This window comes from Opisthorchis viverrini (genome assembly GCF_000715545.1).
Source record: "Opisthorchis viverrini unplaced genomic scaffold opera_v5_265, whole genome shotgun sequence".
Taxonomy (NCBI): Eukaryota; Metazoa; Platyhelminthes; class Trematoda; order Opisthorchiida; family Opisthorchiidae; genus Opisthorchis; species Opisthorchis viverrini.
Window position 1 is genome coordinate 9,648 of NW_008751920.1, and position 27,570 is coordinate 37,217.

The 27,570-nt window shown below is 43.3% G+C and overlaps 1 protein-coding gene across 1 annotated transcript; it reads right to left on the reverse strand.

Moving 5' to 3' along the window:
* Positions 1 to 188: 188 nt before the first annotated feature.
* T265_14787 (hypothetical protein) lies at positions 189 to 27,570 on the reverse strand (the record flags this gene model as incomplete). The annotated part of the gene is made up of 8 exons (XM_009175252.1): positions 189 to 263; positions 5,496 to 5,600; positions 11,577 to 12,179; positions 14,975 to 15,263; positions 16,813 to 17,227; positions 24,104 to 24,635; positions 26,284 to 26,687; positions 27,388 to 27,570. Coding segments are annotated over 8 exons (2,604 nt in total), but the record flags the coding sequence as incomplete, so codon positions are not given.

Consider the following 27,570-nt stretch of genomic DNA (forward strand, 5'->3'; position numbering starts at 1 on the left):
GCGATGAATAACTATGTACTACAATCCCTCAGTCCTGAATAGTAGTGTAGCTCATATTGAAGACTTCGGAAATTAAGTTTTTATTGGTTTTACAAACGTTGGATGTTCAAATAAATCCACCCGGTCCGCCAGGATCGCATCTTCCAACTAGCGTTGGGACTGGTTTTATACGATTAGTGGTAATTGACTTATACTCCAGACTCTTGTGATGCCTTCAGGTTCTTGGCAAAGTTCAGCTGTTGAACTGACAAGTTGGTTTGCATCTAAATATAGGTGAACAAAAATAAAAAGCACCTTAAGGGCGGTGTTAGTGAACAAGGGTATTCTTTACAGCAGACCTATAAAATCAAGGTGGTGCTGCTGGTTTCTGTTTCATAAAAATCTGCGCACTGTGATGTGATGCTGGAGCTTAGAACAGCAGTTTTTCATTGCATACAGTTTGAAGATGTCCTGAATTGGGGTTGAAAAAGTATTGTTTTGTTGCACTTTGGGACGGCCTTCGACTTGTGATTATTCCATCCAGATCGGCTGGTTTTTCTTATTGTGCGTGATATTTGTAGATTTGATGAGGCGGCGTTTAAGCCCGCTGCAATGCCTTCCTCAGGATTGGTCATAACCGCGCTGTTGTTGATGGCGCACGCTTTGACCAGAGCCTTTATAGATTTTTCGTATACTATTTAGGTGAATGTGGTACTAGTGTGATGGAGAATTCACAAGGTACTTTTCTACTCATTTACCGAGTCACACTGTATACTGTCACCTAGTGGAACAAGTAACAAAAACATTGAATCGTCCATGTGACACCCTGATCGCTGAGCGATCCAACAGCACGTGTATGGCTACAGCAATCTTAATTGTATGCGGTTTGTTATGTGATAAGCGAGGAACCCTACATCACAACTTACACTTGATCTACATAATGAATCGTCGACAATAAACTTGAATAGAAGAGGAAATTCGGACAACCCTACCGAACTTCGCTGGAGTACAAAGGCGGATACCGCGTCTCACTATGATCCTTGACTTTAGTCACCGTCTCACGATGGGCGTTACTTCATACTTGTCAAGTGCATCGAACCACGGCAAACATTCCCGTAATCTGGCCTAATCAATGGATCCCAAGTCTAGATGAAATTTGCGCTGCTTATTTGCTGGCAGGCGTGATGTTATTCCACCATCTGTCGGAGCTTTTACAGATGCACATCAGCTCGGCTTCTAATCCACCTTGTACTTCGCCTGCGTGACAGATTTCGAATAGCAGTTTCGGAGAAGTGGAGATGAACGGATTGATAACATACACCCTGTTAGTCCTAGAAAATTTGGACGAAATTGGACTACTTCCAAGGAAGAATTTGCCTGTCCTAAAAACGCTGTTCGACCCTTATTCGCATACAGTCAGTGGGATTTCAGCGAGGACTTGTACTCTGAAGTCTTCCGATATACTGAATTCTCAGATTACCTTAGCTACCAATCCCACAGAAAGTGTACAAGCGGGGGAGTTCGCTGTGTAGTAAGGTGACAAGGACGAACTGGACAACGAGACTGACAGAATGTGTTCGGCCCAGCATATTCGAAGGTACATGTGGATATATAATCGACTGTCAAACGGCTCCGTTAACTTCCTTCTACATGGCATCAGTTTTGCGTGCAAGCTGAAGTAGGTTGTGGAATTTGAGGACTGCCGCGTAACTTCCAGTTCTGATGCAGGCGCAAACTACAACACCTCATGGTCTTACTGTCGTTCTAATCTCATGGTCTGCTACTAAATATTCACCTCTGAACAAATTGTCGATAGGGCATTCTATTCGTAGATCGAGTAACCGGAGAGAAATGGCAAGTATCCTGACCGCACCTGGCTAACTGGCGGGAGCGTCACAGGTTTCAACAGTGCATAGTCAAACTTTAGCTGGGCAGGACTAAATTAGCAGAGGTTATACTGGCACGCTGGATCGCAAAGTTTTTTTCATATCCAGCTTGGGAATGATCGGTCTTGTGCGTTATGCACTTCTGTACACAAGACCGCTTGATCGTGGACACTATCTCGTTGTTTCTAGCTAAAATCAATGCGGTTGACTCGCATCTATTCTCCTATTGATGACAAACGATGGGGGTGGCGATTCGAGGTATCCTGTACCTGTGACAATCACTCCAGATTAAAAGTACTACCCGGAAAGCCTGTCTCTATTGTACGATTGGACAGTTCTCGAGGGATTGACCTTCCGAACGAACCTCTTCATGGACCAAGCAAGCATGCGTAGTTCTAATCACTGCCGAGGTGTCAAATGTGGAGCACAATAAGGTATATGGACATTAGGAGGGCTCGTCGCCCGCTGTTTTGCGGTGCATAGGTCTTGTTCTGCACGAACTCTCACGCTGGCAACAAATTACTGAGCGACTGAGACTCTGCACGACAAGACAGCTTCAGCTCGTTCACTCGATCCATCGCTGTGGTTGTGGGATCCCCGGAAAATCCCAAATTCGGCCTCGAGATTGGGTACATAAACCAAACGATTGGTCTTGCTATCATCGTACAACCGGGTATTTGAGAGAGCGTACGTCAGTTAAGATTCGCGTCTATTGAATAGTTGAGATGGAGAGGACGCGGTAGAAGGAACAGAACAACAGATATGACATACTAAGAATAATTCACAAGTTTATGAAGCTTCAAATCGGTGAGGCTCGGTTGTGAACTAGAAGATAACAGGTAGTGACGTTACATCCACGAGGTCGAGAGATTTGGGGCAGAAATTTGTGGGATACGAAAATGGTGCATCCATAGAAAGTTCACTCCTACTTCAGTTCGTAGTAATAACAGAACATATGATTGAGGTTCGGGCGCGTCCTACGTGGTCAATATGATGAAATAATTAAAACTGATATCTTGACCACCCACTTTGAACTGTGTTGCCATCTGGATGGTAAGCTAAAGATAGTACAGACGTGTAACACTGGTCTGTGACTGGTCCAGTACACGCCATTGAGATCCGAACTAGATATTTATTCGTTCAAACATCCCTTGAGACCGCAGCGCCGCGGTCACTACAGTCGGCCCATATTCCCGCTGGAGCTAATCTCAGTTGTCGTGCGAAGCGAAGTTGTCTACGTCTAGGTGGTCCTAAATCACTGAAGCAGGGACATGCATTTGTATACCAGCAGACCATCCCGACCAATATCGAAGCTACTGTTGAAGTATTAGAACGACTTTCAAGTGAAGACGCGACTGACCGCGGTCACGAGGTGAGCCTTGCAAACCATCTACAACGTGATCTTCCAACATTAAAATATCTCCGAATCTTGACAACAACTGACCCCGTTGCAAGTCCCTTGCACCATCGGGTTTTGTACGTGGTCCTAGTTTACCGCGGCCAAGCTTAAAAAATTCCCATTAGACGGACTGACAGTACGCTGACCACCAGCTGGCCCGGGATAAAACAATGAGTGCGATATGAGTTGATCCCTTGCTTACTAATTATGTTAAATTGGTAAACTTCCCTACCATTGTGTTCTTGTTTTCTTTTCTTTTTTTTTTTGGGGGGGGGGGGGGAGGCGACCTAGCATCTAGTATATATGAAAAATAAGTATTTTGCCGTAATTTTTTGCCTCCCTGTTATAGGTGGGCTAGCGCTGTTACTTCGATGCTATTAGTTGTGACGTTCATGTTTTACTTGATAACTTAGGTTATCAAGCCAATTTACTCTAAAAATGTGGCAGGTATACCCCAGTATATATTTCTTCCGCGACCCGACCAGTAGTTCAGCAGAGAGAGGTGTAGGACCGTGGTGTTGATTTTATTACAAAACAAGCCGAAGAAAGACGGATTACGGTGCACAGCGTGTTTGGGGAAGTTGGAGCGCCGTGAGCATAGGAAAAGGGGTTGGGGGGGGGGGGGGGGAGGGGGTGGGGGGACAATACCAGCACTTCATCAGCTTCTTGCCAATGAGCTATAAGCGTGCCCTGGTCAAAGGGTTGAACCAACGATACACTTTAACCTGAGCTCAGGTACCTTAGACATACTCTCAAGTCTCTGAGCTATTCCGCAGTGTTCAATAAGGAACACAGTGTGCAGACTCATGCTGGAGAGCGCCAGCACTGTAACCAAACATATCCTCACTAAATCTTCATTCAAACGAGAGAACGTTAGCTGGACCATACAACCTCGCCTGGCAACTGCAACGCAAAGGACCTACTCCGCAGCTGGACCTGTCACTTTTCACAAGGCAAATTGTGTTCCAATGCTATCGGTCAAATAGTCATTAACACCGTCCGCCAATTCCAACGTTAACTGCCGATTCGCATTTGGGTGCACGGTAAGCTACTCTGGCAGAACAGAACTCAATCACAACTGAGGGTGAGGGAATACATACCGATTAGGGTGCGTTGACGGCTGGACGGATCAGATGTGCCAGCACAAGCCAAAGAGTATCACATCCTACACAGCCGGCCCCATTACTTGCCAGGCCTCCGATTGAAAACAAGCATCGCACCAATCCAGTGACTGAAGCTGACGTAGTATTCAACACAGTAAACCACAGTGTTCTAAAATTTGCTGAAGGCATTGCTCTTCTCCACCGGAAGCCGAATAGGAGTAAACGGATACGGCTTTTGGTATTGCTGGCAAGCCTCTGGTATGCTAGTTTTTCCTTCTGAATTAATTTATTTTATTAGCATGCACCTGATGAGCCAGCTAAGTAAATGCGAAATATCGTACAAAGCTGCACTGCTGTGTCCCATCTTCATGTTCTCACATGTGTTACTAACAATCATGATGAACTCATGACCATGTTACATTGGAATATATTAGTTTCACAATCCAAGTTTTTTCCCCTGGGATGCACAACCTCGGGGCCTTCAAACCAACATTCTTTGCTCTTGCAGGCACACTTTGTTTGAGTGCTCGCATTTGGGGCTGGGCAGCGCTAAAGAAGCTGAGGACAAAAGAGCGATATTTTATAACTAACTGCGCACCCCAGAACAGAGTTCCCCATCGTAAGATACTTTCGACCAGTCATGGTGGGAAGGAAAACAAAACACAGTAGGCAGGCAGCTGTTTCAGTACCGTCTACTTCTATAGGAAGGCAGTAAGCGAATACCGGAAACTTCCATGCTTTAGACAATCCGTCCTATATCACCGTGTAAGTGGCCATCTGTTTGCAGAATTCAGGAGGGCTTTCACTTCTTAACCAGTGAAGTCCCCCGTACTGTAGGATGTGTGTGGTTTATTTTACAATAAAACTACTTTTTTTGATATGTTCCTGTTCACAACAGTACGTGAATCGTTGGACTCGAGTTGGGAACACCAAAGCGCGAAGGGGGAGAAATGCAGCTTTCAGAACTTTCGCCACTTTACTGTTGGGCAGAAGCGACATAGTGGTTAGCAACTTACCAAGATACCTAAAGGCCGCAAGTTTTCAGTCGAGTGTAAATCAGCCCGTCGGTCTGTCGTGGCAAACATTATCCAATGGTGATTTGGCTCCACGATGTACTGTCTGACTCACCTTTATTGCGTTTAAAGTATCACCGTCTGCCCTGTGGCCTCGTTGGTCCCCCTGTGCGTTGACATTCTTGGTATAGTCAGTCTTCCATGTTCGCCACATCAGTATCTGGATGAAGAAAAGAGGGAGCCGCAGAGTTGTGCGTTGATATTTCAACGTATAATTACGTTTAACCGCCCCAAGGCAAGTTGCGGTTAAACGTCAAGGTTCACAGACGTGCAGCTGACAAGTGAAGAGTCATAATAAACGCGCCTAATTTTGTCAACACGTCGTATTATTGTCGTTGATTTACTGAGTGAATTCAGTGAGGGTGAGAACTCCTAACAAGGTCAGGCTTGAGGTTATAAATCCAGTAGGGGCTAGGTTCCACCTGAATGTCAGTAGCCCTCAACTAACAGATGGTCATGAGAAAACACTCTGGTAGGGATTGGAAAAAAAAGGGAAGGACCAGTGGGACCGTCTGTTCTCTATGTTATTCAGAATAGTCACCGAGTTGTAAGGATGACCAAGTGAACCCTGTATAGGAAGACACGAAGACTTCCTAGCGTCCACTTTGACGGTGACTGTTCTTACTTCGCGTTATCAATTCTAGGCCAGCTGCAACGTTCTAGCATAGGTCAACCGTCTCAACGAGCTTCCATCCATCTTCTACACTCTGATGTGTTGGAAACAGAGCAGTTGGCACTGTTGCCTCGGTTGTGTACTTACTCAAGAAGGTTATAGTTATAGGTCAAACCCACGGAGACACGACATCGCACTACATACTAACGTAACTAACTACACTGGAATCAAGTTCATCCCAGGGCGGACTAAATTTTCTCATCCACCTACTGTTCACTGTTTCACGTTGAATGCGCTTTATGACTTCTGAATTTACACGATACGGAATCGTTGGAAAATCTCCCTTCGAATTCCACTGCTGTGTTGTGTAGTATGATGAGTTTCTTCCCCACAGGTTGCACATCCAGCGATATGAAATTTCACGATTGTCACCCACCGTTTTCAATAGGTCGCTGGAAAGATATTCTATTTACTCTCAGTGGAATCCTTCAAGTCTTTTGAGCGACAGACTCAGTTATTGGTTGATGTCCCTCGAAATGCTCACTAGCGTTCATTCACACATAAGAGTATGTGCAAGCAAAAGAAATTACTTTCCCCATCTGGTTCGCCTTCTAGAATCCGATGTATCGTTTGGAGCTGTATGTGTATGTGCGTAGATCACGCTTCATCGAAACTTACAAGTTTGCTCTTCATATGCTGAGACCTATTCTGTAGTATGCATCTAATTCTGGACAAACACTTTGTCTAAACATTAGTCAGGAATGGAGAATCAGAAGAGACCCCCATCTTGTGCTGTCTTGTCTTGGTTGACCCCAGTTGTATGGAAAGTTCTTGTTCCTAAAAATGCATGGTCAAGCCAGTTTAGATACATATGAAAAACTATCCACGAATAGCCCTGATTGAGGCTCATAGAGCCATGCAGGTCCAAGACGCTTCAATTCACGGAGAAATGGGGCAGATTTGAGTCGAGAAACCACGGCGGGTCTAGTGAAACACAGACCAGATCAACTGCTGTTAACTGAGCTGAATTCAGACTCTTTGTTTTAATTAACCTTCGGATATTGTCTTATTTTATCTTACAAACGGATGGTCTCTTGGACCGTGCTTTTTGTATTGACTGGACCATGATCCCCACATTGTCTGCCACAATAGTCTCCTCCCTGTCTCAGGCCCCATGGCTCAACAAACCGGCCTATGCACTGTCTGGCTTGAGGCGGTTTTCATCCGTATCATAATCGGAATCCAAAGGAACGCGCAGCCTCGTATCAATGAGATGAAGGTGCTGTTTCTGAAATCACCCTGTTGTTCCGAACGCATCCAAAGACAACACATACGAGTCAGCTTTTCTCGGTAGTCATCGATATCTGCTAGTAAGGTAAGGGTTGCAGTATCACGTTTGGCCAACCTGTGATTCATACTTTCCGACTGGTTATTGGCCAGCTTGTTTCCTAGGTCGAACTCAACGAATCTACACCGAGCAACTTCGTGATCTGGGTCAACTTATGTATTGCAGGATGACTGGCAGTCAAAAACAGGACCTTTTGAATGCTAGCTGGCCATGTAATTGCCGAGTGGTGCAGGGAAGTCATGTGGCCTGAACCGGGTACAACGTTGCTATATAGGTTCAACGTCACCAGTTCGTTTGAAGAGATCGTACAAACAGGTCGCACAATAAAAGGATTAAGGTGTTCTATTTTTTATAAGCCCTTTGGAGCAGTGCGCAGGTGCGCTCAGTTAAGACAATGGACGTTTTTAACCTATGGTAATCTACGACAAAGCTTATTGCATGTGTCTGTCCCACAAACTGCTGATAGCAGGAATTCAGTGTAGGGCCAGTAATCAATAGTCCACAGGTATCCGAATAGACAGGAAAATGTATATGGTGTAAATAGGCAAATGAAATGCCACAAAGTGAGCATCTTGACTAACGCATCCCTATATGATCGCACGTTAAGCCCTCACCTTCGTACGGGCATTTTTTCCTAATACCAGCAAGTTACCCAAAAACTCAACTACACTGATCAGCCACACTCAGACCAAAGTAGGCAACACGTCACTTCGTAATTCCCAGATTGGGCCTAGTCGAAGATTCTCAAGATGTACGATGTTCGTGAAAAGAAGTTCATGGGAGCAAATTACTCTCTCCAACAAATAATCAACGTTCATCAACCCAGTCAAGCGATAATTTAGTTGAATGAAAAATAATTATAGCACTCCCTCTAGTTACTGGTTGAAACGATTATTTCTCCTTGTTCATTTATTTGAATTATTTGTCCGTTCTTCCTGATGCCGATTATTTATGTGTGCATCCAGAGGATGGTCTTCTCGCATAGAGTCCCTTAATTCCATTTACTAGTCCGACATTGACGTGGTATCAGATTTCCAGTCCTCTGTTTTTCACATCCTTCAACGCAACAAAGTTTATCTCAGAATTCGCTTGTCATCACAACTTGTTAGGAGATTGATCAGAAGCGATAGGCAACCACTTATCAGTTTCGGTCCCTTGGAGACAGGCATGTTCTCAGGAACGAGACAAATAGATAGCTAAGCAGCTCCTCTAAAGTATTATCCGTTCTTAACAAGTATTTCACGAATATTGCAAGTTATTTTTCACTGGCTCAGCTATTTTCGCTATTTGCTGAGCCCTGGCATGATACTGCAATTTTAAGCATAGAGAGAACATGGTCGTGCATTCTGCGGAGGTCGTAAATCCTTGAGATGATCCAACCGGTAGTTTTTGTATGCTCCACAATTATGGATCTGTCATCCTCGCTAGATTCCGAATACTCCGATAGCTGAAGCCAAGTAGAGGGCAAAATTATGGTCTTCTCCATGTGTACACATCAAACTGCTTCCATTGGGATAAAATATCGCCAGAAGAATCACACAGTATGTTGTGGTTGGTGAGATCTTCTGACTGCATTGTTCAGTACCTTACATGTTGGATCCAGGACAACGCGTGTATTTGCCCTTAGGCTAGAGTACCCAATCCTTTTGCTGGGCATCTTCAAGTTGCCAGTTCCCCTTCTTGACAGGTCATTTGCTTTTTGTCCCATCCATATGGACATAAAACATGAGTGTATGTTTGCCGACTACGAAAATACTTTTTGCTTGACCGTACAGGATCATTGCTGTGGACAACTAGATGGTCCCTTAGTAACGGACAAATAAATTCCTGTTCCAGAGATCAAATTTAGAATGAAACTACTGCAATTTAAATGGGTCCGTTGTTGACTACTTTTCGTGTTACCCCCCAAATGCCACTGCTAAATTTTCTCAATGGAAAGACAACTTTGCTTCTTCTCTATTTCCTCCAACTTCAACTCGCCTAATTTGAGTCCACCTGGTTGTCTGAGACCAGCACACGTACCATTCAAAATGTTTACGGGAGTTTCTCAATTCTGTGAATTACTCGCTGCACGTCGTCCGAGACCGCTTTAGGAAAGCGCCATTTCCCTAACGTTCTTGTCCCTTTCCACTGGCCGAGATTTCTCTCCTCGGAGGCAAAGTTGTTTTTCACACAGTGTTGGTGTGTACGGCGTCGGAAGTCAGAACACAATACTAGAGCGCCTTTATGTTATGGTCTTGTCTTGTAAGAGGGCATGAGGCGATTGCTCACTTGTTTCTGGGGTATGATCAACAGGGGATCGATAGCTCAAGTAACTTCACTCAACCGGTATGCAAATCATAGGTCACAGGAATAAGCACCATGTGTAGTGAATAAAAATCAACCCAAACATCTGCTCACCTGCTCAGAAGTGACAGGTAGGGAGGAGTGCAGCGGGAAAAAATGCGTCAATTTGTTCATCGGGTTGCCGGATTGTAACGTTTGGTATACACATATCGGATGAACACTACCTCAAGGCCGTTGTGTGCCGTTTGAATCGTTCTTGCCCGTATCCATCAGATATGGGTAATACGAACCCGATTCTGATTACAAACACATCATTTCTGAGAAACTGCATCGTGAGAGGCGGTTTTCGGAAATACTCGGTGTGCACCGTGTGCTTGGTACCGCTCACGACAAGATCGATACGCCAATCAGCCTGCATCTGAAACCCTAACTTTTCCTTCCTACTTTGTCTTTATAGGGTGCTAAAGGGATCAATGTAAAGTTACTGACCTAAGCACTTGAAAGGGTGGCAAATACCTTGAGGTACCTTAACAGCACACCAAGAAATAGTCCGAATCCTGTCAAGATTTTCTATTTCTGCACTCTCATTGGCAACTTCAAACACGAAAACCAAAATCACAATTGTTTTTTAAAAGAGACATCAATGTTCAGTGCGTCCGGGCAGCCGCACCTTATGGTTCGGACTATTGGATACAGCGATTAGAGTACTACCTGAATATACAGGGTACGCATGGATTGTGTAATATACGAGAACAAGTGTGAATATGTACGAAAGTATTTATATACGAAAGTATACATATACGAAAGTATATATATACGAAAGTATAAAGCTCAGCGAGCAATTTGGATATCAACTTTAAACGCGTTTTTGACGCATAGGCTTGTATATATTTGTACATATAATATACAGACTATATATATGGATTTTTTGGCAGCCTGATCAGAAAATGCTTGACAGATAAGGTTTGCTTGGGTATCAGAACACTTCTAGATCCCTGATTCACGTCTTCAGATTGTCCTTCACATAGGAAACTTTCCCCACCAATCTCGCATCCAAACTACTGAATAAATAAATCCACACAGCATCTCATGTCTGAATGGGGGTTAAAACGACCTGTTCTGTTGGATTACAACTTTGTCACACACCACTGATAAACCACACAACGACAAGAAAGGACTGACTTCACAGCTAGACATCAACTACAGCAGCTTTGACCGCAATCAAACTAGTTCGTGAACCACGAGTTGAGACGTGTATTACCTAGAGCGCAACTGCTGAACATTGCTGACCAACTGTGCTGTTTGACCTGTCAAAATCACATCCAGCGCGCAGACATATCCAGGGGCTGAGCCTGCCCATCTGGGTACACACTGGGGATCGTGTTTACAGCTGCTTTCTCACTGCAGCCCTATCTTTGTAACAGTCCTTCTTGTTATGACTGTATTCTTGATACAATCGAATTGCAAAAGACATGCTTGTTTACTGAGATGCCTCAGCGTAGTTTCAAGAGAAATCATTCATGCCCTGGGTATTGACGAACTCGTAAAAGCTAGGGTGTAATATGTAACACTGTGCGCGTTACTGGTTATCTATCTATTTATCCGTACCTACGTTTCCCTAGGGTGCCAAGTCCTTATTCGTATATGAACAAAAAGTATCCCAAATTGTGTTATCGGTACCCGTTGGTCTTTATTACTCACACGTATAAAAGTTGGATTCCATGGAAGATGAGGGACGGGCGCTGTCTCGGAGATTGTCCTTGTACTAAAACCTAGAAAGTCGTGCATGGAGCGGAAAGTTGGTCGAGCTGTAGAGCGGACCGTCATGAAGGAAAAGAAAAATAGTACCGCAACATCGATCAAAAGGTCGACCTACCCTTTGCTTCAACAGTCGTGCTCGACAAAACGTCCCGCCTTTTGTCAGCTAAAGAACGATGGGGAGCCATGTTTAACAAAACAGTGGCTGCACGACTTGTGGCGGCCAGACGGCCTGAAGCCAGTAGGTTTGCGACTACAGTGGTTCTGTTTGACAAGGATGATGGTACTGTAGCAGGTGGAAGGGACACATTAGTCTGGATCACTGTTTGTTCACTTGGTCCAGCAACCGCAGTTTGACCGGTGGATGACAAATTACCTAACGATCCACAGAGCGGAACAGGTTGGTCGAACGAGATGGAAGCCGACGAATTGGGTCGAACGAGGATGCTGTGGTCGTCCACCGAACCGAATGGGGAATAAGTGGGTGATGCCTGTTGTGACCGGCTGGTGATTTCGCTTTTGCTATTTATTGGCAATAAACTTTGCAAGGATTCTGAACACTTCGCGGTTGCTCTCATGCAGTCTGTAGCTTTGCGCACGTTTTTGAGGCGCAACATGACTAACTCAAGGCGTCTTTTGCGTTCTTCTCTTTCAGCAATTTCTTGCTTGCTGAAGGTCGTGATTACTTGTACATCAGGCTCCACCGTGTTGTTTGGAGGATCCGGAAGCTTCATCTTGAAACAGACGGAATACATTAAAAGCCGAAAAGAGGTTAAGATAAATACTGTTGACGATAGTATCGCTACGTATCGAAAATCTGCTCAGAGGCACTGGACAGTGCACGCACTTTCAGCATCCCAACTACTGCCGTCTATGCTTGCCTAATGAGTCCGAATAAACACTAAAGCGCTCGTATCGCCTAGATTTCCGAGATCAGACCTTCGTTTTGTTAGAAAATTCAGTGAAATTCAAGTCCATAGCTTGGTAGTTATCCGGTCCGCAAGTATGGCTGTTAAGCTAAATCATTCTGAATTGTCAGTATTCAGCTGATTATGTAGACGGGCGATCAATCGATTCAAGTAAATTTCTACGCTTACCATCAATATTCTTAGCTCATTCTAGAGGATATTACTTTTCCAATTCCATACCAATGCTTTCGAATTTGTAAAAACGGCGCATTGTTTGCACATTTGATAAATATTAGGCTGTAACCAATTCGATCCACGACTGCTGTGAACCATTTGATTATTGTCCCCAAGCAAGGTCACTACGGGGGAGGACGTACAACTCTTATTGGGAACATCCGCTCATTAAGAGAATCGCCTAGTAAACTGCAGCTGCCTCTAAATGGGGTTATGAACTCCTCAAGGGAGCAACCTCTCTTCAAGGTCTCCAAAGGATCTAACCTTGTGAATAAATTGCAAGTCACCAATAATGTACGTGGATCTCTTAGTTTTGCGCCGCAGCAGATGTCGACACTCGTTGCATAATCAGTCGCTGTACAAAACTTTGAATGAGCAGGAAGAACCGGAGTCGGCGCAAATATGTGAATGCTGGCAACTTGTGTTCATTATCTAGCTCGACATAATAAAAAATAGAGATGGTCTGTTCCATCGATAAATTGAAACAGCCTTCGTCAAGAGAGTAATGAAACATATTCCTAATCTTACATTGTTTACATCGAGTCGACAATTTGGAGACTTTCATATCTGCACAGCGCTGCACGACTGAGACAACAACTTGCAGGAAGCCTCGTAAAGTTTAATAAAGTTAGTTCCATCGCCGTTTGTTTTGACCATTTGTTGTATTATACAGAAGGTGTACGTAGAGAAGTCCTTCCGTTACATTGAGACCAGTATACAGCTCAGAAAAATGTTAATGTTCGACCAATATTGACTGACTATTTAACATCGTTTTTGAAGAGATCATCGAGTGAGTTCGGTTGATCATTTACCTCTGTATATTCAGAGGTTTGTCGAAACCAAGGTTTAGCTAGCCCCGGGTTGGCCTCATATCAGATCGACATCTCTACAAATGCGCAAGATTGATTCATATAGTCCATTATCCATGCGGCGTAAATTCTCCTTTGAATGAGATAACTGATTATTTCGCAGGGTCCGCAACTAAAGACAGGCTTTAATAGCGGTCTTTCTTCAGACGAAAAGCCATGCTTGATAAACTGAAAGTTATCTCTGTTCTAGAAAAAACGGTCGTTCTGTTTGCTCCACTGGCTGCTTCGCACTTTTACAGATAATCGAATCTCAACGAAACGACTGCATTCGTTACTCATGCAACGAAATATGTTTGCGCGTTCGGTTATTCTCAACAACGCATCTCTTGGGGATCATTTTTTCGGCCGAATGCAATGTGATCGAAAGGGCGATGTCCTCGTTGAAAGTGGTTGATGCCCAGAAAACTTTTGCAATTATAATGCATAATTTCAGATGATTCATAAGGTTGCACAGGTCCCATTCAACTAAAAGTAAACAGAATCGGTTGTTAATGTTTGTGGACCGGAACTGCAGAGGAGGGCTCTCTCATGGTGGACACCATCCGTCAGACAAAGTTCTCGGATTTCAATAAATACTTCATTCTCACAGGAACATCAGTAGGCATGTGGCATAGATTGCCCTTTTTCGCCTACTACTCTGTGATAAATTTGACAGTCCGAAATAAGTCTCATCCACGATCATTATTCCGAGGCCGTGTATAACGCAATTTTTCTCGCGGCTTGTGAAGATTTAAATTATATTCAACCCCGCCTTGCTTACATTCGCTTACAGTGGACTCAACGTGGTGAAAAGCTGTTGCCATTGGTCTATCCAATCAAACTTCCAGAAACATCATTATCACTTTGCATGTCACGTTGACACGTTTGCCACAGCTTTCGGCCCCACCCACATACCAACCGTCCTTACCATTTATTATTATTATTGTTGTTGTTATTATTATTATTAATTACTTGTCTATTTACTTACAATCTCATCTACTGAACATCTATCTTATTCTTGATATTTTTACCACACGTTAGCTGGAGGCTCGTTCTTATCGTGAACGGTAAAATGTCATTTCCAGCATTGATTCCAAATAATCAGGACTCAGACTCGGGGAAGTTGGTGAGGGGGCATAAGTATCACCGGATGCAAGAACGGACGTCAGAAGATATTCCACTGGAAGTGTGTATGACGAGACAAGCAAAAGAACTGTGAGAAAATCTGAATTTGTAGACTCCGGATTAAGGTCCCGCTTGAAAAAATTATTCCTCAAGCATGCACACGACAAGTATGTGTTGCAGTGAATGTTTCAGAATTTTAAATGTGGTAACATCACTCTAGAAGGAGAAAATATTCCGTTACACATCTAAGAAATCTGCACAAATAATACCAACGAAAAAATTCCAGTCGGGGATGATTTTTCTATCCCCCGACAAACTACTACTGCACAAGGACTTTGTCTCATGAATAAATAAGAAGCGAGACATGTACATGGTAAAACTTAACAATAACAATGGAGTAGAAACTTCACTTACCGACTGTTGCGGGGTTTCCATGTCCTTGGTTAGGTTCTCAAGCACGGAACCTCCCATTGTTTCGGTATGTAGTATCACGGTTGGTGGAACCAGGCCTGCCTTCTTCCCGCCGACTTGGACAGACGGGCTGCTACGGATCGTAACCGGCAAATAACTAGTGTCTTCCTGGATTCGTTTCAATGACTGAATAGTTTCTTTTCCAATGGCATTTACTGCGCTTTGCCATGCTTCTTCCACCAACATGCCAGCCAGTTCTTCCAGTACTTCGTGAGTTGTTTGAGCTGGCACACTGAGGAATGGTTTTCGAATGAGTGAATGATAAGTGAAATCTCACACATTCAGAAGTCACTGAGTACTAAATATTGAGAAAACACCACCGCCTTTTTGGTCGGGTTAGAGAAGGTTGAACTCGAGGTTCATTTGGTTAAGTTCCAATGATCCACGCAGTATAGATATACATGGTTAGGAAGGTAATAATTGAAATGTCAACAAAAAACACTCAGTAGACTGCTTGGTTCTACACAACTATCGTCAAACCGGAAATAGGCACGAAGACCTCGGTAGTAAGAGGTTGCTTAAGCTTAGGCAGGCGCGATTGAAACTTCACGCTGGGGTTCGATTAGTGACCCACATCTATCTGAATTTTCTGCATAGGACGACCACATGAATCTATAAACCACGTAGCATAGTGTGAGGAAAAAGGATTAGCACTGGGAACAGTCCTCGGTAAAAATCACCCTGGAACTGCGATGAAATCGAATGCGATAAATGCAGTTTTAAACGCCTGCCGCGAGAAGACAGGCCTTTAGGCGTGGTTGTGATGACATTTTAGGAAAAATTGAAAGCAGCCTAACCTAGCTTTAGCAAGGATACTTTTCAAGCGCTCCAAGCTCAAGTGACGAAAACAGTGATGGCCTAAATTCTTAAACGTTTGTTGCCAAAAACATCTTATCCTGGTATTACATCTAGTTCGATCCATGTGGCCTTATTCAACATAGTCAACCTCCATCAAATGAATTTTGAATTCCAAATATGGATATGCTTCTTACGTGTCGCTAAGAAACGTTTTTTGGATGAAACAGTTTGACAGTCTAGTGGGAGACTGAACACAAACAATGTGCGTGTTTAGTAAGATAGAGCAAGGTATAATAGGCTTGTTGTGATGCAGGCAAAGGCGTTACCCAATTTTAAATACTCTTATTCGGTTACTGGGGGATATCTAGGACTCACTCTTCATTGCGTTGAATTGCAGTGCCCTGCTGCAGTCCCTCACCATGCAGGTTATCAATCATAAAAATCCCACCGCGGTCTCAGTTCTGCATAAGTTGCATTCATGTTCAGCAGGTTCAGCAGTTCTATGTGAATCTCAAGTCCACCGACTGCGGACAGAATGTTGTTTTAATTCCCCTAACTTTATTCTACCATTTGTTTTGTAGAATCTTGATATGTGAAACGAATAGTTAGTTGCCTCCAATCCACTTACAGGGAAACGAGTACAAGGTGACGAAAAAATTCCCTGTTCTCCATTGATCCAACACCTATGACTTCAAATGGAGATGTGGTCGAATGCAGTTGAGTCCAACGGAGAGAACATTTCAGTGGATCACTAGAATCGGTCGTTATCACGGTGGTCACTCCAGCGGAGTGTAAACACATAGAGTTCTTGATACTTGATCGAGAGCCACAAAGTAGTTGGTTGATGGAAACTACCCATAAAAACGCCACATGTTCTCGACATAACAGCACTGTTGTTTCTCCGTCGGCTGGACGGTACTGTTTGATGAATTTACCCGTATACACATGAAACACTCAAAAGAAAAGTAATCTGACAAACCTACCTGCGAGCCTTTCGCCCAATCATAGTTCTGTTGATACGTTTTCCCGTTTTCTCACACTGTACCCGTATTTTGTTACGAAACGTCTCCCCGGTATCACCACAGCTCAAGGTCGTCACGTTCTGTTGCATATCCTTATGGTGCGTCATTCTGAGTGTGGCGCTTAATGCCTTCTTTGTGATAGGGATGATATCCTTACGCGCAGAATCTCTCAGAGAACTTGATTGTATTGCTGACTGCGTCATTCTGGTCGACGATCCTGTTGGACGATTGGTGCTGCACACTCTCGGTAGTTTGGCGAGGATAGTTTCTTGAATCGATTCTTTGTTACATTTTGCTTTCGTTTTAGAGTTTGTTGATGGATCCACCTGTTCCAAGTGCGTTTTTAATATGAGTGTCTGCCTGGGTACGCTGTGACCTGAAGACTGGATGAAATCATGGCTGATGATCAAGAGAAATCTGCTGTGATAAGCTAGTTGAAATTCCAGTGTTTACCCATATTAAAGAGCCAAAACGAGTGACCGAGTACGGAAAAAGGTTATCAACGTTCAGGATTTAGCGCTTGCTGTCACTATAAAGGCCATACCAGTAAGCCGTATTATTCTCGAGTTTAACTGAAGCAAATCAAAGTCGTGAACCCATCGGACTGCTTTTTGGTAACCCAGTGCTGGCGTTATATACATTCAAGTTGACACCAAGGCTTCAAACTGACGGATCGTTTTACAGGCACCGTGGGTTATTCCACAACAAGCATGCGGGATCTCTGAAAAAGGGTGAAAATTTTTTGAGGATAAAAAATACGGATAATCACCGAGGTACCACATCTAAGTAAATTTAGGCAAGTCACCCCGAGAGTAGTGTGCCAGTGGGGAACTTCTGATTCCTTATTAATGTTGTGACAACTGCGTCACCTCAGTGATCATGGATATGGTCGCAATCCGTATAACGCCTTTTCATCCTACGTCATTTACAACATTTCGCGGTTCACCATAAAACTATAAACAAGTAAAATGGAGTCGACTGGTTGTTGATGAGGTAGCTGTTGATCTGTTCACCGAGCTTGGCAATTGGCTTGCAAACGTTTCGTCACCATACGAGGAGACATCATCAGTGCGCAGTTATGTGGGTACTTCTTCCTTACCTGTGTACGTTTATATAGCATTCGAAGGCTATCTGTCGAGACGTTTTCAAGCCAATTGCCCAGCTTGGCGAACGGATCAACAGCCACCTGATCAACAACCAATAAACTCTGCAGAGCTACCAAAATTTCAACACACCACCAAAATGGAGTCCACATACTGCCAGCTTTTAGCACCTGACGGCAGTCTTAACAACTGAAAGGTTAAAGAATGAGAATGTCAATGCACAGTTTGGGAATAGTGCTAGCACCGTATGGAGAATATCACAATTTGGGAAAAAAGCTCACTGCTCCTGAAGACGCTGTTTTCAACCCTCTGCAAAGCATACATACTTCCCATCTGGAGCTTTGTTTGGTTAGGAGAGCAGTAAGCAGAATAAAAAATCTGTCCTTAATCAAATAAGACTGCGAATACAGGCGTGATTTATAGGCTGAGTAAACCTAAGAAAATATCAGACCCTTTATCGTCTACCACGGGTAATTAGACAGTTCAAATTGTAGTTAACAGAATGACATCGCGAAGTCGAAACACCGTAGTTCGGAGAACCGTAAACAAGGAATGTATCTATGGTCGTGATTCTTTCAGATTATGTTTTCCAATAGATCTCAGTGACCTTCTTATTGAGACAACGCATCTCATGTTCGTTGAGGCCTCTTAAACACAAATGCTGTCTGTCATTTTTCCCGAGACGGTTGCAGTAAAATCGCTCAACAAGAGGAACACCAATGGGGTACAAAACGTTATTTTCTTGGTGAGATTTGCCTGATCAATGATTCGGGGCCCTAGCTAGTGATACCGAATTCCCTGGTATGTGCACCATTGAGTAGCATTCGAATGTTCAATTTGCCCGTTACACCAGTTCCACAGAATACACACTAACCTGATAGCCAGAAGACAATCATTTGCATAAATTCGTACAAAAGCAGTGCTAGTCAAGGAGTATTAGTGTTTTGTACACGCAAATCGCTTGGCAGTTGTGAGGTATCCTAATTCATCCCAACATTTGAGTGTAGTCTGAGCCTGATTGAAACCTCTGAAATATGCTATTCCGATTTTAAACATTTTACATATCAACAGGATCACTTTCTTCTTTACTTCCTTTTGGGGCACTGCCACGCACGACTTGTCACGTAAAGTTCCAAGTTTTATCTATAACAGTATCTATTCTGGTACTGGAACGTTTGGATACAGTGCACTAACCATAAAGTCCCGTATTTATAAGAACCCAAGTCCAACTATGATGGCCTGCACCAGTCACGAAAAATTACGGTGACAAGGCAGTCGACTGTGAATTTAACGCCGTCATGATCGGATGTGAATAATTTAAGTGAAGCTACTTGGTCACGACCACAAGACTGGCAGTTTGATATTCTGCAGTGTGAGGTAAAGATTAAAGAACCAGGTGCTGTTGCTAATCTCGTCTAGGTGGAATTTCCCCGTTAACGGACCTCTGTCTATCCAGAGTGTCCTTGTTGCGCCTAGAGGTCTTTTTATTCAAAGACTTCCAGATGAGCCATTTCCGAGAGAAAAAGAATTCGGTTGTGTTTTTGACCTCCGAAATGTATAATTTCTAAAGAGGATATCAGCGTTAGAAGTCTGTTCCTTCTGTGAAGATGAAGTTTATAACGAACAAAAGAATACCATCTGGAAAACACTATTTCCGTCTCTTCTAAAAGTTAGGAAATGAAAGCCAAGTTCTGATATGAAAGAACCACTCCCATCTACGCCACGTGTTACATCAAGGATATCAATTCGTCACCATCACCAATATCTTCCTCAAAAAAAAAACAGTTTATCAACTTTAGCTTCACCGTTTCAAGCAAGTCGAAACGAGACGTACCGAATTCAGGGTCGACTGAATGCCTTTGATGTATTTTCAGTAGACCATTCCGTAGTACACCCTATCTTACCGTAGATGAACACTCATAGTCAAGAGGATAATGACGGTTTTGAATCATAATTACGTTTTGTTAGGCTGTGAGTAACTGATCTTCTATCTTATCATTACCACTGCGAATATAAAAGGCGCCTCATCTGGATATTTTCAAATCACGTCGAAATTCAACCCAGATCGCGCCAAAAAAGCAAGCTACCACAACATGTAGATGTCGCTGGATCGCAGCAAATAGATAAAATTTGTTTGCGTTGATCATGTAGTTTGTTAACCACTATGATCGTCTTCTCCCTGTTGGTTAAACCAACTACAGTCATTACTGTCTTTTTAGCAAAATACATTCATTTGCATATGAGTTTGACGGCAAACCTAACTGGGTCTCTCGTCAACGATGTTCTGCTTCAACAGAATGCACCACACCATGCCACCTCATTTTTCAGCTGCTACGATACGCCATTATCGCAATACATTGCTGACTGGTTTTGCTCTTCTTGGGGCCCAGCACATAAAGAAGTCTTCTTTGACTTTATGAGTAGTGTGTGACCTCAACTGTTTTTATTTTTCGATTCGACAAGTTCGCATTGTACTGCTTACTGCTGAAACGCGATAGTAAGAAAAAAGCCTGAACAGGGACGTCGGATAAGCTATTTTCAAGATGAAAAACTTAATATATAACTACTGAGCTGCTATCAACCCTCTTATCTTTTTGAATAGCGATACAAATATTCAAAATCAGCTGTTTACGCGGACGAGAACTGGGACACCGCGAAGTTGCCGGAGCCTACATAGAATACCCCGATCTCCATAGGGTTAAATATGATAAGTTGTACTTGTTAGGAACTTTGAGACCCTGTCTGAGTTGTAATCTTCCAAATTATTTACAAGACTCTCCATCATCTGGAATTGCGAGTATACTAGGGTAAACATCCTTTCGTACACTACTTACTGACATCTGGTGCATTTCCTTCCGAGACACACTAGAGCGTAAGACACTGGTAAATATTGAAGGCTTTCTTAAACTTCCGAATGTCTATGTCTGGTGCTGACCAGGTGTTGTGGCTTGCTGAATCGTTGTGCAACTTTATCATTTTCTATCAATTTCTTGATGTAAGGTTTGTCTTAGATAGTGGTGAGGCACAAAATTGAACCCACCAATGGATGAGACGTTCCAATGAATTGTGTGAAAGCAATATAACGTTCCCAGCGTTTCAGTATCCTCCAACAACCATACGAAACGGCCATCTACTCCTTCTACATACAGGATATCCAGATGAGATGAAGTGTCGAATTTGTAGTGTTTTTTATTTTTGAGGACGATAAGTACGGCAGACTAAAAGCGCTCTAGTTTGTGATTGTCAGTGGCATGATTTCCGAGAATATATGTTAAGGTAAAGTGGTCAGGCCAGAAGCAACCTACTGGCATTTAGTGAATCCACTGAGATGTCGACTGACACAAAATTTCCGATGTCCATCTATCGGGTCGATTTCGAGAGATATCTCATGGTGGGACTAGCAATCAATCAGAGCATCCGCAAAACAACTAAGCAAGCTGCATCTCTAACGGAGCAACCGTCAAAATTTATTGTCATTCGAATTGCTCTAACCTTTCCTTGTGAGTGTACACTTGTTAGTCGTCCAAAAATGAATAATCCATTGTGCTGCGCCCTCGAATTTTCACTCCGCCGATACTGGCCTTCCGTCACTCAAACTAGCTTTCATTCAAAAAATAAATGCGTCAATGCACCTTCGTGAAAAGTTATACAGATCGAAGTGAAGTCGTTCACGTGACTGTCTACATGCATTTCTTTTACTACCACCCACCTTCCCATGTTTTGCATTCATTTTTACTTTTACTGTGAACGAAATCACTAGGGCCACTGTGATGAAAGGGTAAGGAACTTTGCGCACAGCGATGTATGTCTTCCTGTCAGCAGAAATATACAACCAAACGACCGGAAAGACGTATGTGACTCCAGTGGAAAGAACTCAAACGAAGAAACTCGTGGAAATGACTAGAAAACTGTAATTTCATCATTACAGATGACGTAAAAATGGCCTAAAACATGCGGAAGATAACAAGCGATATTTTCTCTGATGAAATAGTGATAGGGAATAATAACGCCTAAAAAGGTTCGTATTCACCGATAACGTCCTTGTTTGTAGAAAAACGTAAGAGGGCAGTTGCGTTGTGCGTCGGATGTTAAATACTATCCACAATTGAATACGAGAATTTACGCGGTATTACGCCATCCTAACCGACTCTCACTTTTCCGGGCAAACTACAAGTAAAATCTAATGTTTACGTGGTCCACGGAGCCACACAGAAATGGCAGACAGACCACTGATCAAAACCTTTATGTACCATTTCCCTACACAAAACAGCCAGGTAACTAGCAGAAACTTCGACAATATAGGGGCCCGCTATGTTGAAGTGATACGATAGTTTCAAAATGGCGGAAAAAACTGGCCGACTTGCGTGGTGGGCTTTATTGTTCTCCTTACTGACTTTTGGGACCACGGGTCGGTCTCGTATACCTGAGCAGAAAAGTAAAAGGCGTCTCAAGTTAAATACTTCCACAGAAAGCTCCACTAAACAGAAGTATGAAATAAAACTACAAAGTGACTGCTTAACCAAAACTGATTTAGGGCTTATGAAGAAGCAAGCTCATCGAGTTCAAAAATCCCGCAATCTTGGCATGAGGTAATGGTTAGCTGAAGAGTTGTGCTAATCTGCTACGTTCTGCAGAATTCCGCTTTCGTTCAAGAATATGGACAACACATGCCTGTAGAATTTATTTCCACGGAACTTCTTGCTTATAGAAGTGCAAAAACAAAACGTCCATATAGAGAAGCAAGCGGTTTTCACGGTACGTTCTCCCACTCTATGGCATATCACCATACTCTGTTATATCAGATGGATTTTTAGTCACCAGAGTTGACAGTTTGGGCTAATCTGTTTCTGGTACGGGTTCCGTGATAAATCGTCATACTGTACTTCCTACTGATCCTGAAGCTTTCAACTTAGCCCCTTTCGGGAAAGATTGCAGCCCCGAACGATTGTCAGTATTTCATTGTTTTTGATACATAGATTAGCTACAAAGGAAGTTTTCCACTGTTATTAATTATCATCACTAAACGGTACGTAATACTGCCCGTCCTAGGTAAATTGGCGAGCTCAGTGTTTCTTAGTATACCAATGTGATCTGAAACAAGTGCTTCCATAAAATCTCGACCCGACGAGCTGTTTTGACCTAATTGAAACCACGTGAATGCGTGAGGGGGACGAGCGTGCTTGGCTGATACTGGCTGGCAATGCTTGGGATTATATGCACGCACATTTGATAAAGAAATGTGCTTTTTCACGAACAGTCAGTTCATCATAGCATCTATCATACAAAAGCCGTTGGCTTGTGGTATCCTTGGAACTAGAAACCTCTTCCTAAAGCCGTCACAACCCTACACGGAAGACACTGGCAACCGGTGATGTGCTCCCCGTGAGCTCATCACACAACAGTCATAAGAAAAATAATCAGATGGGCTCCGCATCTTATCGGTACCAAAGGCAAAGCTATTATCGAGGCATCCAACAGGTGCCTTTGGCATATTTTCCTCCACGATTTAGACACGACTTTCCAAGCAATGAAAGGTTATATTATCTTTCATAAAACATTTCTGAACCATCATTCGATACTCACAAGCGCGGCTCAGATAACAAGGGAGAGGTACATATATCATAGCGACACTGATCCGAAACGTACAGAGTACTACTCATACAATGATGTTTATTGATTGTATTTCCAAAGAAACTGAGATTAACAGAACAACGTTCCCGCTGTTCACTCTTGAGCAGTCGCCACGAGCCGTACCTTAAACTAGTGCAAGCGTTAACCAGGCGAATAGCCGCTTTCGGTTGTCAAAAACTATTACATGTTTGTCTAACTCGGAAATTTCAAAGTCCAAAGTGTAGTAGGTCATCGACGATAACCGTGTTTAGCGGTCGTTCCACCTCGGACACTCTGTTTCCTCACACTTACATTGAGGTAGGGAAGATTTCTGACGGAATCGTCTGATTCCATAGAAAAAGTCTGGAGTAGTTCGCAAAAAGATTGGATGCTAAGTCTTCGTAATAAAAACATTGATTCTACTTAGACTCTCAATAACCGTGCATAATCTTCACAGGTTGCTCATGAAATAATATGAAGCAAGTATTGGATCAATCTTGTGGTTTGATACAGGTGCGTGGAAACACAATGCATATCACCTTTTGTGGCCGGGGTATAGAAACTCCGATATATTCGACCCTTATCCGAGTGACATTCCGAACGAGATCCTTCCGTTAGGCTCCGAGTTGTTCTTGATGCTTTTCCGATGTTTTTGTAACTGACTGTGACATCGCCGTTCCTCAGAGTACTGGTGGGTATCGCCTTCCGCTCTAGTGGCCGTTTCAGGCCATCTTTCAACGGTACAACCGTACGGGATGAGACAGATGTACTGGTAGGCGCCCTACGCTTTTGCGGAAACATCGCAACGTTCGCATTGTTAACGTTTGCAAATCGAGCAGATAGCATTTCCCGAGTTGTAAGACAAACAAGACGTGGGGTTGTGGAGCCAAAGGGGATGACCGGGCGACGAATTTCCGCGTTCCGACTCTGGTTAGTATTCAAATGATAATTCCACACGAGTGAACTCATTTCATTCAACCTTGCCGAGCTTGTTCGTAACCCGCAAGCAACCAGATCACCCAGCTTTATTGCTCCATTGTTGTGCCGTTCTAATATATCAAATATCCGCATCTAAAGACAAAAGAGAATATGTGAGTTACTTCAAAAGTGATTCAGTGTTAACCATAACGGTCATTTTGCTTAATCAGGCAGCCAATCTGTTGCCCAATGTCAAGAAGGCCATCCACGCCATGGCTTTGTCATTGGATATCCACAATTGCAAAACATAACACAAACTGACTGGAATACACTGTTTGAGCAAGAGTAAACTAGAGTCTTTCCATAATAGTGACTGCTAGAGAGAAGATTTTAACATGGGCTCTACCAGTACCGGAAATAGCAGCACAAAAGCTTCGTACGACTAATTTCGATTATTTCATTGAGTCTTGCATGGTCTTCCAGTTCGATCAAACCTGGTCAGTATTGCGATTGTTCGGGCTTTTCTATCTGCTTCATAAGATTTGTAACAGTCGCTGATGCAAGTGACATTTAGTGGCTTATTCTTAAGATTAGATTCTGGAAGACCTAGCGGAGAATGATGTCCGGGTAGGTGTACGAAATAAAGCACTTTGAATGAGGAAGGCCAAATGAGACGGCTAGGATGAAGTCAGAAATGGATATTACGAAAAGCCTCATGCTTAGCCTGATGGGCTAATTTTCCGTCGTTAGTTTTCAGTTGGCGTCAGTAACTTGGAGCTCCTCCTAACATGTGACACACCGTTTACATACGGTAGCGGGAGCAGAACTAAGCGGGTGGTATGATGACGGGTAAATCAGTCGCCAATTGAATGAACGTACTGATGGTGTTCTCGCTGACTAATGCGAATAAAGTAGTGAATCATCAGTAATGCGTATCTCACGAAACCCCAAACAGTCTCGAACCCGTGACCTCCCGGCTAGTAGTGTGGACACTTAATCGTTCGACCACGAACGGCTGGTCAAAAGTGAGATTAACTCGCACGTAGGCAGGATACAGCGCCACTCATCTTTCATTTACGGGATCCACATCACCTGTCCACACCTCTTGACTGGCTTTTCGAGTTTCCTGAAGTTTCATGAGATGCGCAATTTTGATGGTTCCTAATGAAGGATGAAAAAGGTGTACAATTCTCCTCGGTTTTTCAACATAGATTAGCTTCGCTTACAGGACGAAATCTAACCTCAAATCCCCTCATACCCCAAAAACTAGCGAGCCTGTATGTAGGGGGTAAGAACAGCATCTGGCATCTGCGTGCTACAGTTAATCCTGACATTGTTCTTAATTTGACTTTTGTTCTTGGATTACTGTCCCAATAAGTCAAATATGCACCCAGGGAGTCAGATCGTAAAGGTGAATATGTTGTTGGATATTCTTCCCTACTCTGCGCCACCATAAAAACAGCAATGGAAAACAGCTTTTCTATGGTGTAAGAAGTCATCTTGATTTCAGCCAGTATTGATCCGAAGGTAGTCCATGACAATGTCTCAACGGAAAGTGGTTCACGTTCTGGTAATCTAGGGTTAGTTGTTGGAGCGGTCTATCTGATATGAAACAAGAGTTGGACACGTGTGTTTTTCGCTCTGAGGTTATGTAGCCATTCGGTTCAGCCGTGGAGCTAGCACGTGAGATAACTAGTTTCTACATTTATCGGCAAGTTTTGCTTAGTAGTAACTTGTGTGACTGTCGGGAGTATTTTTGTGTTGCTACGGAAGATTGGTGGCATTTTTGTAATCTTCTTACCCGTTGAGCCACTTCCAGTTCTCGTTTTCTAGCCTCCACCTGTTCATGTCGAGCTTGCATTCGAGCGCGTAGCTTTACCAGTTTCAAATTTCTTCTCTCTAATGCTCGCTGTCTGGCTGATTCCAATGCAGCTTCCGAAGCAAGTAGCGTTGCCTCCCTAGCTGCATACTGACGATCCTCCTCGGAGCGCGCCTTCTCCCTCGAGAGACGATTGGCCCGACCAAGTCGATATTTTGTCAATAACCCACTAAGGCTTGAACCAGAGGTCACCGAGGTGTCCTTGTTTTCGGCTGACATGAAACTAAGAAGTTGTTTCGTCAAATTCTCGAGAGAGGACGTGCTTTCACTGACATCGCCAGTATCCTGGCCACCACGATTTAATGCACTCCTTTCGCGCATTCTCCCTAAGTATGCAACAATGAAAGAAATGGTGGTAGTTTGTGACCGACGTAATTGACCCGCACCTGTGAACATAGTTTTAACATCCAAAAACGTAGACCTAAATGTAGTGAGCGAAAATCAGCGAATTTTTCCACACCAAATCGTTGGTACACAAACCTTATTATTCAGCAATCTTCTCCCTGAGTTAATGGTTTCACCATCGGATGGAAGGGCTTTCTAAGGAGTTGTTCACTACTACGAATCGGGTTTTGGCACTACATAAGGGATAACCAGACTTCTGTGAACGTTCGTCAGAATTTCCGTCGTGGGAAATTAAACTCGCTTATGTCATGTCTCTCTTCACTTTTAATACTACTGCAACCGGGATTGTGACATAATTTGTAATGTCTCCACCAAAGGAAACTTTAAATCAAGGAAAATATAAAAAAACGTTCCCTTCAAACAATATAAAGAATACTGTTGTTGCACATTATCCCTATCGACTGAAAGGTCAAAGATAAAGTGCTGATTGAGGACTATACACTTGGGTCATCGCTCTAAACTACTGTGTTCCGTGTGCCCACAGGCTATCGAGAACTAACGAAGCAAGGATGAATGGCAAAAACGGAGAATGTATGGCTAGCAGCATTTTGCTCCGAAGTGAGGAGCGCAGGGAGAAGTAGGACCAATACAGCAAAAGCACTTAAACCATTCAGTGCTCACGAGTAATATCAGCCGAATAGCTCATGCGTAACCAGAGTCCGGGTTGCACTGCTGTTTTTCGCGTAGCTGACATGTTTTTTGCTTTAGTCTCTTCACTTGAGAATCTTCGATTTTTGCTACTGAGATTACTGGGGAATCTTGCGTCAGCTTGAACAATTGCTATTCCGTGCTTTTGTTTTCTCC